The following is a 12,702-nucleotide window of genomic DNA, read 5'->3' as shown; positions in this document are numbered from 1 at the left end:
TGCACTCCTCAGGACCGCATTCCAGAGGGGCCACTGGTGTGCGTGCCTCCGTGGGACAGGCGGGGAACATACAGGAACATGTTGGGGACAGTCTTAGGGATCCAGTAAATTGGAGAGAGGGCCCTGTCTAGTGACATTCGAAATTAGTTAAAAAGAAAAATACTGTTCACATCACCCTGAAGAGGGCTGTCTTCAGCGTGTCAGCTGCGAGCCTGCCACCTGTGCTGGGGCCGCACCTCCTTTGCACACGCTGGGAAAGCGCTCCATCAGCCCACCTGGGCTATTTTCTACCTATAGATAATTTTTAAAATTATTTTTGAGAGAGAGGGATTTGCGTTTGTTGGACGCTTTGGGGACAGGCTCTGTACCAGAGAACCTTGCTCTGAGCTTTATATCCATGGTCTTATGTAACTGTCCCCATGCTCTGTAGGTACAATCCCTTCCCCCGCTGGTGGCCCAGAGGCTTAATAATCGTGGGAGGTTCCAGATGCTGCCCGAGGCCACGTGATGAGAAGGAGTGGCCCTGGAGTTGGGACTCAGCTCTGCCTGGCTCCCGAGGTGTCCTCCTGATGACCTAGCCGTGCTCCTCCAACTCTAGTCTCCTGACCGTTGGCATTAGACTCATCTAGAACCAGAGTCCCACCCTAGACTCCCTGAATTTGATTTTCTGGGTATAGAATCCGAATCCTACACGAGTCCCTGCAGGGTCATGCTGCTGAATGGAGAGGTTTGCACACCTTCCGGGCAACGCTGCCCTGTGACTCAGTGAAGCATGGCCGTTGGGTCCCTTCCGGGAAAGGCTGCTATTCACAGGCGTAGGCAGTGGTGAGTCTCCTTGCCCGGTCTCTGCCCCTGTCATGATGCATCACGGAATGTCACTTCACTCCTGTAGCCAGGGGAGAACCAGTAAGCAAAGCCATGAATCATGGTTCTGTTTGTATTTTGGTTACTGAGGCTAAATATTTATTTCTTTAAGTAAGAGGTTCTGCTTTAATTAGAGTCATAACTCACCACAGATGCATTGAGATGTATTCTCACGGCCATAAGCTGAGCGTTTCTCAACAGAACGCCCCCAAACAACTCACTCACATTTTTAATGTGAGACTTGGATCGAAGTATTCCAGCTTATCTAAACCAAGTGCACAGAAGTTTAGTTTATGGACTCACGTATTGTTCTTGCTATAACTTATCAGGTCACATTTATGACGCGGTGGCATAAAGGTATAAAGGCGAGGGCAATCGAAAGCCTATGATTGAGCAGGACATAAGCTCCATTTGGTTTTGAAATGCGTCTGATCCCTGATCTGGCCAGGGATGCACACTGCCCCACATTTAGTCACTGGAAGATCCTCCAAAGAGATTGGTGTCCATGCCAGTTAAATCACATCTGTAGGAAAGGGACTTTAGCCTGGAAAATTTTGTAAAAGCCCCTCCAGTGATTCTGACTGCATTTATGGATGGGAATCCCTGCCCTAGAAGGTTGAGTGGGTGAGGGTGCCGACTGGATAGTTAGACCTGGTTTCGAATTCTGATTCTACATTTGCTAGCTGTGTGACCTTGCGTGAATTATTTCATCTCTCTGCACTTTGGTTTACTCATCTGAAAAAAAAAAAATGGGGATGAGAGCGCCTGGCTTGAAGGTTTGTCCTATGGATTCAATGGAATAGTTCAGGGAAGAACCTCACATTATGCTTAGGAGCACTCAACTTGGTATTTGGTAAGGGCCCAGTTAATAAGAGAGATTATTGTTAATTATTGTGTTTATCTCAATGAGTTTCTGTGAGTAGGAGCACGTATCACTGAAGAGTGTTGGGGGAACAGGGGCTGCTTTTTTGGACTTTGGCCCTTTCTAGCGAAGATAAACCATAACAAAGAAGATTCTAGACAAGCCAGTCATTAGACTCCAGAGCCCCGGGGACCCTCAGAGAATTCTAGTTGAATCTTTTTTTCTGTCTAGCCCTGGCAGTGCCACTGAGGACCCGGGATTTGGAGCAGGTCAGTGTCCACGTTCTGGATGATAAATATTTTGATTAAGCAAGTAATTGCTTGCCCACACTTGGAACTCTCGAGCTATAAAATTCCCCTTGAGAGCAGGTTCTGGGGCCGTGACCATGCGTGGCTGGAATGGAGTCGAGTCTGGCTGTGGAAGGCAGAACCAAGGTGCAGCCGGATTTGCTGAGCATCCTCAAGGCGTAGAGAGGGATTGTCCCTGAGTGACACCCCAAGGGTCTCAGATGAGCGATCCTTTCCTCCTTCTCCCTGAACATCTGCCTGTGGGCCGTCCACTTTGCTGACACCTACATGTCTTACACTGGCTGGATTCCTCCTCGTTCCTCAGGCTGTCCCTTTGCTGAAAGAGGACCATGCAATTCTTTTGTCAAGGTCAGACATCTGCAAAAAGGCAACACAGAAGGTCATGGCCACCAAGCAGAATCTCTAATGGTGAAGAACAATTAGCACACTTATTAATTAGGGGCCAGAAACATCTGGGGTCAAGGACTGAAGCCTGGGTCTGTCACAGAACAGACCCACTGCTCTTGCCTTCTGGAAGCCAAACCATGACCTTTTCTTAGCATCCGGCCTCAAAGGCGAAGCAGGCCCATTTGAACATTGTGCACCATGGAGGTGCAAATCCACAGGCTCCATCTCTTCACACACCCGTGCCTCAGGCTTCCACGCACATGACCCACGTGGGTGTGGAATTATCTGAGGAACCTCAGCACCTGCAGACGCTACCTCCCAGCCTTTCAGCCCTCGACCTTCCAAGCCACGTGGAGATGAGTTTGATGCTCCCCGCGGTTCTTGATTCTCTGCCCCGCGTGGGTGAATCCGTGGAGTAGACTCTACGAAAGCTCTGGATGGCAAGAATGTACTTGAGAAAGGCTGGGCTCCATCAAAGAGCTCCTCGCTCAGCCTGCAGAGACTTCAGCTGGTTTCTTAAACAGAATCAGTGCATAGGATTGGGGTCGTTTTGCATTTTGCTTCTTACTTCAGTACTGGGGTGGTGGGAGGGGGCGATTTCCAGAGCCGGTTCTGAGAAGGTCCCGAGAATGCTGAGCATTTCCGGTGTGGTGTGCTGGGCCAGGGACATCAAAGGTCCAGTTAGGGGCAGTTGTGAGTGCAGAAGGACAAAGCCCTCGTTTTGATTCCCCCGCCCCCGCCCCAATTGCTTGTATTAATCACACCAGCCAAACACTGGGAGGTCGCACGACCGCAGTGTGTGCGAGCCACATACAGCTCTTGCCTTGGCACTACTTTTTACACGCGAACTTTGTGGAATTCTTGGCCTCTGGCTCAACCAGGATGAGGGTGGGGTGTGTGGGAGGGGCCGGATGGCCATGGTTAATTCAGTGCAACATGTATTCAGGATGTTTCCATGAAACATGACCTCATCTCTTCCAGCCCCGCTGGTTATCATTATACTGGTGGTCACTTTTGACTTAGTAGTGACAGAAACAATCCCTCTCATTCCTAAGGTGGAAATTCATAGATTGCACACATAGTATTACCCTGACCTCCCCCCAAGAGACAAGAGGTTGGGGCTGTGACTGTCACTGTCTCCTCGACCTCAGAACAAGTTCCTAATTCGAGGAAAAACCAAGGCCCAAGCAAAACAAAATACAAGGGTACAATCCGGGCCGGGTCAGTTTGGCACTGAGAAGAGTAACTAGCTGGGGAAGTCTCTTCCTCCTGCGCTCTTTCAAATAATTGTACTTCCTCATTTTAAACAGTTGAGATACGATCAGTAGGAAGAAGAATTCATTTATTCAGCAAAGATTCGTTAGGCACCTAACGAATATGTCCTGGGTGTACAGACCGATGGAGTCTTTCGATGCCGGGACATGGGAGGAACAAGTTACTAAGCCAAAGAGATAATTTAGAATGGAAAAGTATTCTGAAGGGAAGTAAAGGACATGATTCAATTGAGTGACTGAGATTTTTTGTTTATATGTAAGTCCAATAAAATGAAAGCATGTATTGAAAGATAGTAGCTAATTGGGGAAAAGTAGCTGGTTATTATTATTATTACTATTACTATTATTATTATTTTGGTACTGGGAATTGAATCCAGGGGTGCTTAACCACTGAACCACATTGCCAACCCTTTTAAAATATTTTATTTAGCGACAGGGTCTTGCTGAGTTGCTTAATGCCTTTCTAAGTTGCTGAGGCTGGCTTTGAACTCACGGAGCCTCCTGCCTCAGCCTCCCAAGCCGCTGGGAGTACAGGCGTGCACCACTGCACCCAGCTGGTTACTTTTTTAAAGAAGCCATTTCTTTGTCGGGATTATTGGAAACTCTTAGAGAGGGCTGTTCTCCGGAAAATAGCTCTTAGCTGAAAAGAAACCTCAAGTTATCACTGATCATGAACCAGCTGCCTCCTCTCACAGGGGGAAGCCCAGCCAAGCAGACCACCTGGGAAGGTGGGCACCGGGTCCCCGCGCTGGCTTACTGGCCTGGCAGAGTCCCAGCCAATGTCACCAGCACTGCCTTGTTAAGGTATGAGACCCAAATGACCTTGCAGCATGGGAGTTTCGGCCGGCATGGTGGGTGCCTGGGTGGTCAGGGGGTTTGGGACACGCGTTGCTGCCTACCTTGGAAGGCTTCCAGATACTTCCAAAGTTGAGAAGCCAGCAGGGTGGATTTGCCCAAAGGCGATTCAAGGCAGGTGCATGGGGCTCAGTCATCCCTGGGAGGAGGCCTGAGTGCAGAGGGGATCAGCTTGTCACATCGGCCAGCGCTGGGTCCTCGCTGCATCTGCTGGAGAGGAGCAAAGGAAGGCAGGCCTCGTCTCCCGCCTGGGCCTGAGTCCAGCAGGGGATTTTCACTGGGGTCCTGATGAGTCCACTGTGGGGCTTAGGAGAGGTTGTGAGAAGACAGCATGTCTCCGGCACTCAGAGGGTCCCAAGAAAGGAGTCCAGGTGTCCAGTTTCCCTGGAGGGGACAGAGGAGGGACCCAGTAGAGGAATGGTCCTTATGCCAGGCGGTACCTCCTGGCAACGCAGCTGCCCTCGTGAGGCGAGGCTCAGAAACACCACCGCAGGAGGGATGGCTCCCCATGGCACTAAGGCAGATCCAGGGGCCAGTTTCTTGGCAGAGAACTTGGCTGTGGTGGGTCAGTCTGAAAGCAGTGCCCTCACTGCCATGAAACCCTGACTTACGTCGGGGACCTTGATTTCAGACGGGCACTTCTTTTCTGTGATTCTGCCTTGTCTTCACCAACAGCCGTGACCTCTGTGGAAGCCAGTGCTTATCCATGGTTTCAGAGGTTTGGTCTGGTTAAAGATCAGTTTCCCAGTTGCAGGAGTTTGTTTCTCTCTCTCTCTCTCTCTCTCTCTCTCTCTCTCTCTCTCCTCTTTCTTTCTTTCCTTCCGTCTGTCTCTCTCTCTCTCTCTCTCTCTCCACCCGCTTCCCTCCCTCCCTCCCTTCCTTCCTTCTTTATTTTTTTTTGGTACTGGAGATTGAACCCAGGGGTACTCTACCACTGAGTCACATCACCAGCCCTTCTTATTTTTTATTTTGACACAAGGCCTTGCTAGGTTGTTTAGGGCCTGGCCAAGTTGCTAAGGCTGGCCTCAAACTTGGGATCCTCCAGCCTCAGCCTCCTGAGGCGCTGGGATTACAGGCATGCGCCACCACGCCTGGCTTGCAGAGGTTCTTTATCTTTAGCCTGATGGGTTATGGCATGAAGAACGCAGCTGAGTAGAGGAAAACAAGAGTCACCCACACCCTGCAGTATCCACAGACCCAGTGGGGAGGAGGGGGAGAGACTTGAGATCAGGGGGAAGGAGGAATGAACAGCTCTGAGTGGGGGAGGGGAACAGCAGCCTGTGGGGCCCCTGGGAACTTCGGGTCAGCCCTGTGCAACCAGGAGGATGCAGTGTGGTGTCAGCAGGTGCCAGCAGGTGTGACAACAACGGGCGCAGCCTGGGATTTGTGATGTCAGGCCGGCTGGACGAAGGCGGGTGTAGCCCGAGTGCTTATCGAGAGGGGCAGGTGTTCCCGGGCTCGGCAGTCCCTCCAGCTGCATCCTGAAAACCCAGCAGCCGCTTCTCTCTGCAGAGCAGGGTTGACACCCGTGCTGCCCCATCTTGTTCTCGGAGGGCCTCAGAGGTGACGGCCGACGAGGGGACGGTTGGGTGACCCAGGGAAGTGTGTTCTTTGTATAGGGTAGCTTTTGTTTCGGGGCCCCTGGAATTTCACCAGGACAAGACTGACATACTCCGTCCACTTTTCTTAGGATGATCTTGGTGTCAAATTAGATGGCAGCCCGATGGTTCTGCCTTCGTCCATTCTCCTTCTTGCTCTTTCCTCGGGGGATCCGTGCCAAGCAAATGTGGGCGGAGCTTCTGGTGCCCTTTCCCAGGCGCCCTCAGGTCAGCGCTAAGGCGAGTGGGGTGAGGGTCTGTGCTCATGAGACCGGCGCTCACTCCTGCTCATGTTCTCGGGAACCAGGTGCTTATCTCCTGTTCTGGTTCTTGAATCCCCAACGGTACAGACCTTTCTTCGGATCAGAGGTCACTTCCATAACCACGGAGCCCCGAGGCCAGAGTTCCTTAGGTCTAGATTCCAGTGTCCCTGAGGCATTACGGGCATCCCAGAGTAGGCAGGTTGACATAAATGCTCATATCTGGGGACAAATAGGAGGTGCCCAGGGTGGCATAAAGGATTTGAAACAATCTCAGGGGGAAAACTCCTGTTTAGCCAGGTGAGCAGGTGACCCCCGGGCCACCCTGAGGCGCACTTCAGCTGATCTCTGAAAGATAATCATTGTGGGGAAGGGGGACCTGGCTGGCTCTGCCCTCTCTCTGGGCTCAGAACCAGGTCCCAGAAGTAGAAGCGACGAGGCGACCCGGTTTGCATTAGTGCCCTGCGGCCCAGGTGCCAACCCCTGGGCGGGGCTCGGCCACAGGCCCCTTTGGGCCCCCATGCTCTCTAGGGATGGCGCACCGTGTGCTGCTGAGCGTCCCCTGATGTTCTGGGATCCCCATTCTCTAAGAGGGCTCCAGGGTGGAGGAGGTGCTGGGGGAAGCTTGCCCAGACACATATGGACGTGGGCTGTCCCCTCCAACCTCTGTAGCATGGCCACAACCAGGAAGGGCTGGAGTCCTAGCTTTTCTTAGGGATAATGAGAAGGACTGAGGATGCAGAGAGATACAGCTCAGGCTAAAGTGGACTGCTCCTCTGCCCTAGGTCAGCGCCTGTTAGTCCACTGGAGGAAGTCTCTTGCTGGCCCCTTTACCTCTGAGGGAGAGAGCAGGTGGCTGAGCCGTCCCCTCTGTCCTGGCCCCAGGGCCTCCGGTCCTTCTCTGGCGGCCGCCGCTTGCTCTCCTCACTCCCTGTGTGCAGGTCATATCTGCCTCTTTCTAGATAAGCTGTCCTTGGCTTCTAGGAAGCCATCCCTCTCCAGCCTCTCCCTGGCCCCAGAACTGCCTGTCGTGGCCACCCTGTGGCCTTCCAGCCCCCCTCACTGCCCGCCCAGCTTGGGGCCCCTAGGAACCCTCCTCACCCGGCCAGCCTCTATTCCCAGGTTCCTCAGGCACCTCGTGGCGGAAGAACACAAATGCAGGCCGGGTGCGGTGGCGGGCGCCTGAGTCCTGGCCCGGAGGAGGCTGAGGCGCGAGGAGCTCAGTCGGAGCCACTAGGGAGACCCCCTCTCACAAAAGAGAGGAAGAAAAGAAGGAACAAGCAGACACACACTTCCTGTGGACAACCTTCAGAGCCCGGCCGGCCAGAGCTTTGTGAAGGAAGGGGAGAAGGTCTCCGTGGTGCAGTGGAGCCCGCCACCGCCCTGCAGCACAGCCTCCCACGTCCCCTGAGCCCTCGAGCCCTCTCTTCTCAGGAGGCTCCTGACGACCCTTCTCATCACCCAAAGGGCCCACAACTGGGGCTTCCTCTTATCTAAGCGAAGTCGGCTGCCTGTCAGGAGCCAAAGATCACAGGACTTTTAGGGGCCCAGGCAATTTTTAATTTCTTTTAAAATTCCAGAGAGAAAACCTGAACTTTTAGGTGGAATAAGATGCCTTAATGCAGACATTTTAGATGCTTACCTTTACACCAATACAATTATGAAACACAATTCATTTTTATGGAGGAAAAGGTCCACAAAGCCAAGAGTACCTGCGTCCTGTGAAAGTCAAAAGCACCATTCTGCCAGAAGCCAGGTGTCGAACGATTTCAAAGTTCAGGTTTTTGCTTTTGGTTTGTTTGCTCTTTCTCCAGGGTTTCAAAGATCCCAGAACTTCTTCCTCCCTCCCTTCCTTCCTTCTTTTTGTACTGGGGATAGAGAACCCAGGGGTATTTTACCATTGAGCCATACCCTCCCCCCCCCCCCCCAGTCCTTTTAGCTTTTTATTTTGAGACAGGGTCTCACTAAGTTGCTGAGGCTGGCCTCCAACTTGCAATCCTCCTGCCTCAGCCTCCAGAGTCTAGGATTGCAAGTGAGCACCATCATCCCTGGCTCCGAGGACCAGCTTTGTAGGTGGGACTTGAGATTTGGAGCAGCTTGGGTACCTTTGGCAGCCTGTGTAGGACAGATGCACTTTCCAAATGCAGACCTTCATCTAGCAGGGGCTTCATCTACCAAGGAGCATTTCCCCCTGGCGGGGCTAACCTCAGAGACCTGGTTTCCACCGTTCCTTGAGGAAGGACTTGATAACTTGAGCTTGCCAACGCAGGGCTGGGCCACCTTGAGCAGCATAACTCAACAGACCTGTTGAAGTTTTTCTTGTTGGTAAGAGGTTTTCTTAGTGCTGTGGGTGGAGTAGGTAGCTCCAAGGTTTCTGCAAAACTCCGAGATGCTAGGATTCCGTGAGCCTTAGATTTAGTTCTATATAATTAAGATGCTAAACCTCATGGTAGAAGGGGAAAAAATAAGATGGGAAAAGAAAGTATACAATATATTCCAAAGATCTCATGTAGATTCTGTTTTGCTTGCTTACTGATTTGACTCATCTGTGAGGCCGATTCCTCTCAAGATGGAAAAAGAAAGTGTACAATTCATTCTAAAATCTAACGCAGATCCTGTTTCTCTGGCTCGCCGATGTGACCCTTCTGTGATGCTGATCTCTCTTAGGGGTGCAAATGGGAGAACACGCCAACACACAGCCCCAAGCCGCCTCGGCCTTTTCAGAAGGCAGGGCTCTTGTCTATGCTTCCCAGTCTGTGGCAGGAACCTTGGACTCTGGACAGGTTTCTGGACTGTTCTGTCCTCTGTGAGCGCTGACTCTGCATGTCTTGACCGGGCAGAAGTGTGGGATGCCAGCTCCTGGAGTCTATCTCCAAAGATAAGCCACCAGCCCTGCAGACTGGGAAAGCTGCAGGCAAACAGAAACGCTCTGTACTGTGGTCAACAGATGCTGTCTGGTGACCAGGGAGGAGGTGGGAGGACAGGAGGATCCCCACGCATGGCAGATCCCTTCTGCAGTCCCCTTATAGGGTGCAGAGCCCCTTCCCAGACCTCAGGGTGGGGAAAGTGGGGAGCAGTGGCTCTTGTGGCCCTCCCAAGTATGAGCCTGACTTGCTCTGCTGTGTGCATCCGGGAATTCTGGCACGAGGAAGACCTGACCGGGCCCATTGCTCCTGGCTCCGGCACGTCCCATTGACTCTCAGTTGGTCTGGCTCTCAGATAATCAGGTCTGTTGAAGGGGCAGCCACTCTGTTCTTGCTGAAGAGCCCTTTCCAACCTGAGCGTGGGGGATTGGAGGGAGACGTGCAGTGAGGTAGGGTAAAATGGCATCACGTGACTTTTAAAAAGTCACATTAACGACACCTACCAAGATGTGAACAGTGGCTGCCTTTGGGCGGTGGACGACCTGTGAGTTGTTCTTTTATGTTTTTGGATGCTCAAATGTTTTCTCATAAACACTGACTACCTTATAATGGGCAGAAAGAGCCACAATAAAGGGCGGGGCATGCTTCACAGGCTGCGACTAAAGAATAAATATTTATGAGACAGAGACCTAAGCCAGGAGAAAACGCAGCGGACATTCTCTTGCAGACACCTGCCACAAACCATTCCTCTCAGCGAGTGGCTGAGGCCTCGTGGAGACAGGTTGAACTTAGTTCCTAGATGTGTGCCTAGCCCTCCCCCACGTACGGTGCCTCCTTGAGTGAGCATAACACAAACATCCAATAAGCACTTTCTGAGTGCCAGGCCATCTTCTTTGTACCCTAACCGTGTGTTTCAACCACACAGTCGCTCTGTGAGGCAGGTACTTTTACTAAAACACCCATTTTACAGAGTGGGAAACTGAGGCCAGTGCCTCAGAAGATAGACAGGTGGCAGAGCTGGGATCCAGGCCCAGGCGACACCTGGCTGCGGAGCCTGGGTGCTGAGCCACACACCCTCCTGCCTCCTGTTGTAGCGGAAGTTGAGGCCTGTAGCGAGGGTGAGCTACAACGAACGAAGACCGTCAGTGTTCGCTCTGGGCTAGTTCAGGTGGGTTTTCGCTTGCCAGCAGGCAAGCAAAAGAATTGAGAGAGGTGGGACCAACCGCATCTTGTTCTTTTTGCAGCGTGCTGGACATTTTTCCCACTGTGGTAGCCCTGGCTCAGGCCAGCTTGCCCCAAGACCGGCACTTTGATGGACTAGATGCCTCCGAGGTGCTCTTGGGCAGGTCACAGATGGGGCACGAGGTAAGTGGAGGAAGCCTGTCCCCCCACCTGCAGGAGGCTAGGCTGCAGCCTGTTACCAGCGCCTGTTTGCCTCTGAGCAAACACAACTACCCTCAGAAGACACATACAAGCGGCTGGTTTCAGCAAACCCAAGGGGTGAATCCTTTGAGATGAATTCCCACCCCCAGCCCATAATAAATCCTGTTTGTTAATCTGGAGATATAATGTGTATATTTAACAATTTGGCTTAGGCATGTACACGTGGGTGCTTATTCTCTATAATATTAGGATGATTTTTTTTTTTCTGCATGTATTCAATTCTCTGACAGCTTAGGCACCCGGCATGTTTTCGGACGAGATATCTGTTCATTGTCTGTGACTTGTTTATTGTGGGGCTTCCAACTGCTGGAAGCTTTCCAAGAGCTGTCGGGTTCACCTCTGAATTCTCAGCACACCTCCCAGCACCGAGACCCGGCCAGCGGTCAGTCAACGCAAACGGAGTGAACAAATGAATGAAGACGTCTGGGACAGCGGGGACAGCAAGGTCTCTGTGCCCTGACATTCCCCTGGCTCTGGGCAGGATTAGCACATTCTGCAGGCTGAGCTTAAGCCAGCAGCCCCAGAAAAGACTTTGGGCTTCCGCTTCCCAGCATCACTTCCTCAATGTCCCCTCTTTAGTGCTCTTGGAAGCACTTTGTGGCAACAGCAGCCAGGAAATGTCAGTCCTGATGGCCTTTCCCTGTCATTTCCCTGTGTTTGCCTTTCACCAAAGGAAGAGGAAGTGGGAGGAGGGAGGGCGTCTAGAGGAGCTTGGAGCCCCTTGCATAAGGCCCAGCAAACACCTGGCTCTCTGTTGGGGACTCACACTTCAAAGGGTCTATTTATGTCTTCGAGGGTCACATGGAAGTGACTCAGATGTGCTCAAGTGCACCATGGCTGGTGCGTATTGAAGCAGCCCTTCCCTCGCCAACCGGAACAGCGACCCTCAACAGCTCAACAGGCCGCGGTGCTGCTTTGCCCGTTAATGTAGTTCTCACAGGTTGTGGGATTAGGCTGGGAAGGGCCTGTGAAGGTGGCCGGCCTGTCGTGGGAATGCTGCGGAGCCGCAGACCCCTCCAGGTCTAGCCTTCCAGGCAGCGGCCAAGCAGGAAGATGGTTTCCGCCTTGGGGCTGGAAGTTAGCAATGTGTGACCCTGGGGGGTTATCCAAGACGTCAGTGGAGCGGTGCTGCCCAGTGTTTATTGCCATGGCTACCAACAGAATAACTGGGGTCACCAGGAAGTGCCTCAAGGACTGTGGTCTCCTTGACGTTGTTGGTCCGCTTGTGGATGCCAGCCCCTTCGCGCGCTCGCATCCGTTCCCAGACGGGGGAGCCTCCTCTCTTCCTCTGCTCACAGCCGTGCGAGGCTCTTGATGGCCCCAGAGCCGCTAGTGCCCACCGGTTAGGCCCAGGAACCAGGTGGGAGAAGCAGATACACGTCCCGACGTCACCGAGGGGACCGGTGTTGTGTGCCAGCGCAGCTGGAGCGGGGGCCGCTTTGCTCCCATCCACACGCAGAGGACTGGAGAGAAGCAGCCCGCCAGCGTAGGGTCTGCGGGAAGCGGCGAGGGCAAGAGCGCATGCGTGCGGGCACCTGCGGACCACACCCAACTTCACGGGCAGCAGACCGGTGATGCTGGTGGCGGTGCTTGAGATAAGACCATGTGCAGTCCGAGGATAACGTGTGTAGTTGCTGTTCCAGAATTTAGGTCTGGTCTTCTCTGATCAGCTTACCTATTGAACTGAAATAATAGGATTAAAGAAACTAAATTGTCTTGAAGTTGGAATGGCTTTAGGGAATACCAACAAGTTAAAAAAAAATGTATATATATGTGTGTGTGTGTATGTGTATATATATATAATTTTAATAGAGTATATTATATATATAATATAATATATATAATATATATAATATAATATATATAATATATAATATTATATATATTATAATATATATTATATATATTATATTATATTATATTATATATAATATTATATAAAATATATATATTATATATAATATATATATATTATATATATATATAT

General features: G+C 51.7%; 1 protein-coding gene across 7 annotated transcripts in view; it reads left to right on the top strand.

The window, feature by feature from the left end:
• ARSG (arylsulfatase G) overlaps nt 1–12,702 on the top strand; it is a 121,301-nt gene that overhangs the window by 90,764 nt on the left and 17,835 nt on the right. For all 7 annotated transcript variants that reach the window (XM_079131986.1, XM_079131990.1, XM_079131985.1 and 4 more), the window contains 2 exons: nt 4,391–4,499; nt 10,517–10,637. In XM_079131986.1, coding sequence (XP_078988112.1) covers nt 4,391–4,499; nt 10,517–10,637 — 230 coding nt within the window. The remainder of the gene's footprint in view (nt 1–4,390; nt 4,500–10,516; nt 10,638–12,702) is intronic.

Source organism: Sciurus vulgaris (genome assembly GCF_902686455.1).
Source record: "Sciurus vulgaris genome assembly, chromosome: 3".
Taxonomy (NCBI): domain Eukaryota; kingdom Metazoa; phylum Chordata; class Mammalia; order Rodentia; family Sciuridae; genus Sciurus; species Sciurus vulgaris.
Note: the sequence above shows the minus strand (reverse complement) of the source record. Positions and strands in the feature narration are given on the sequence as shown.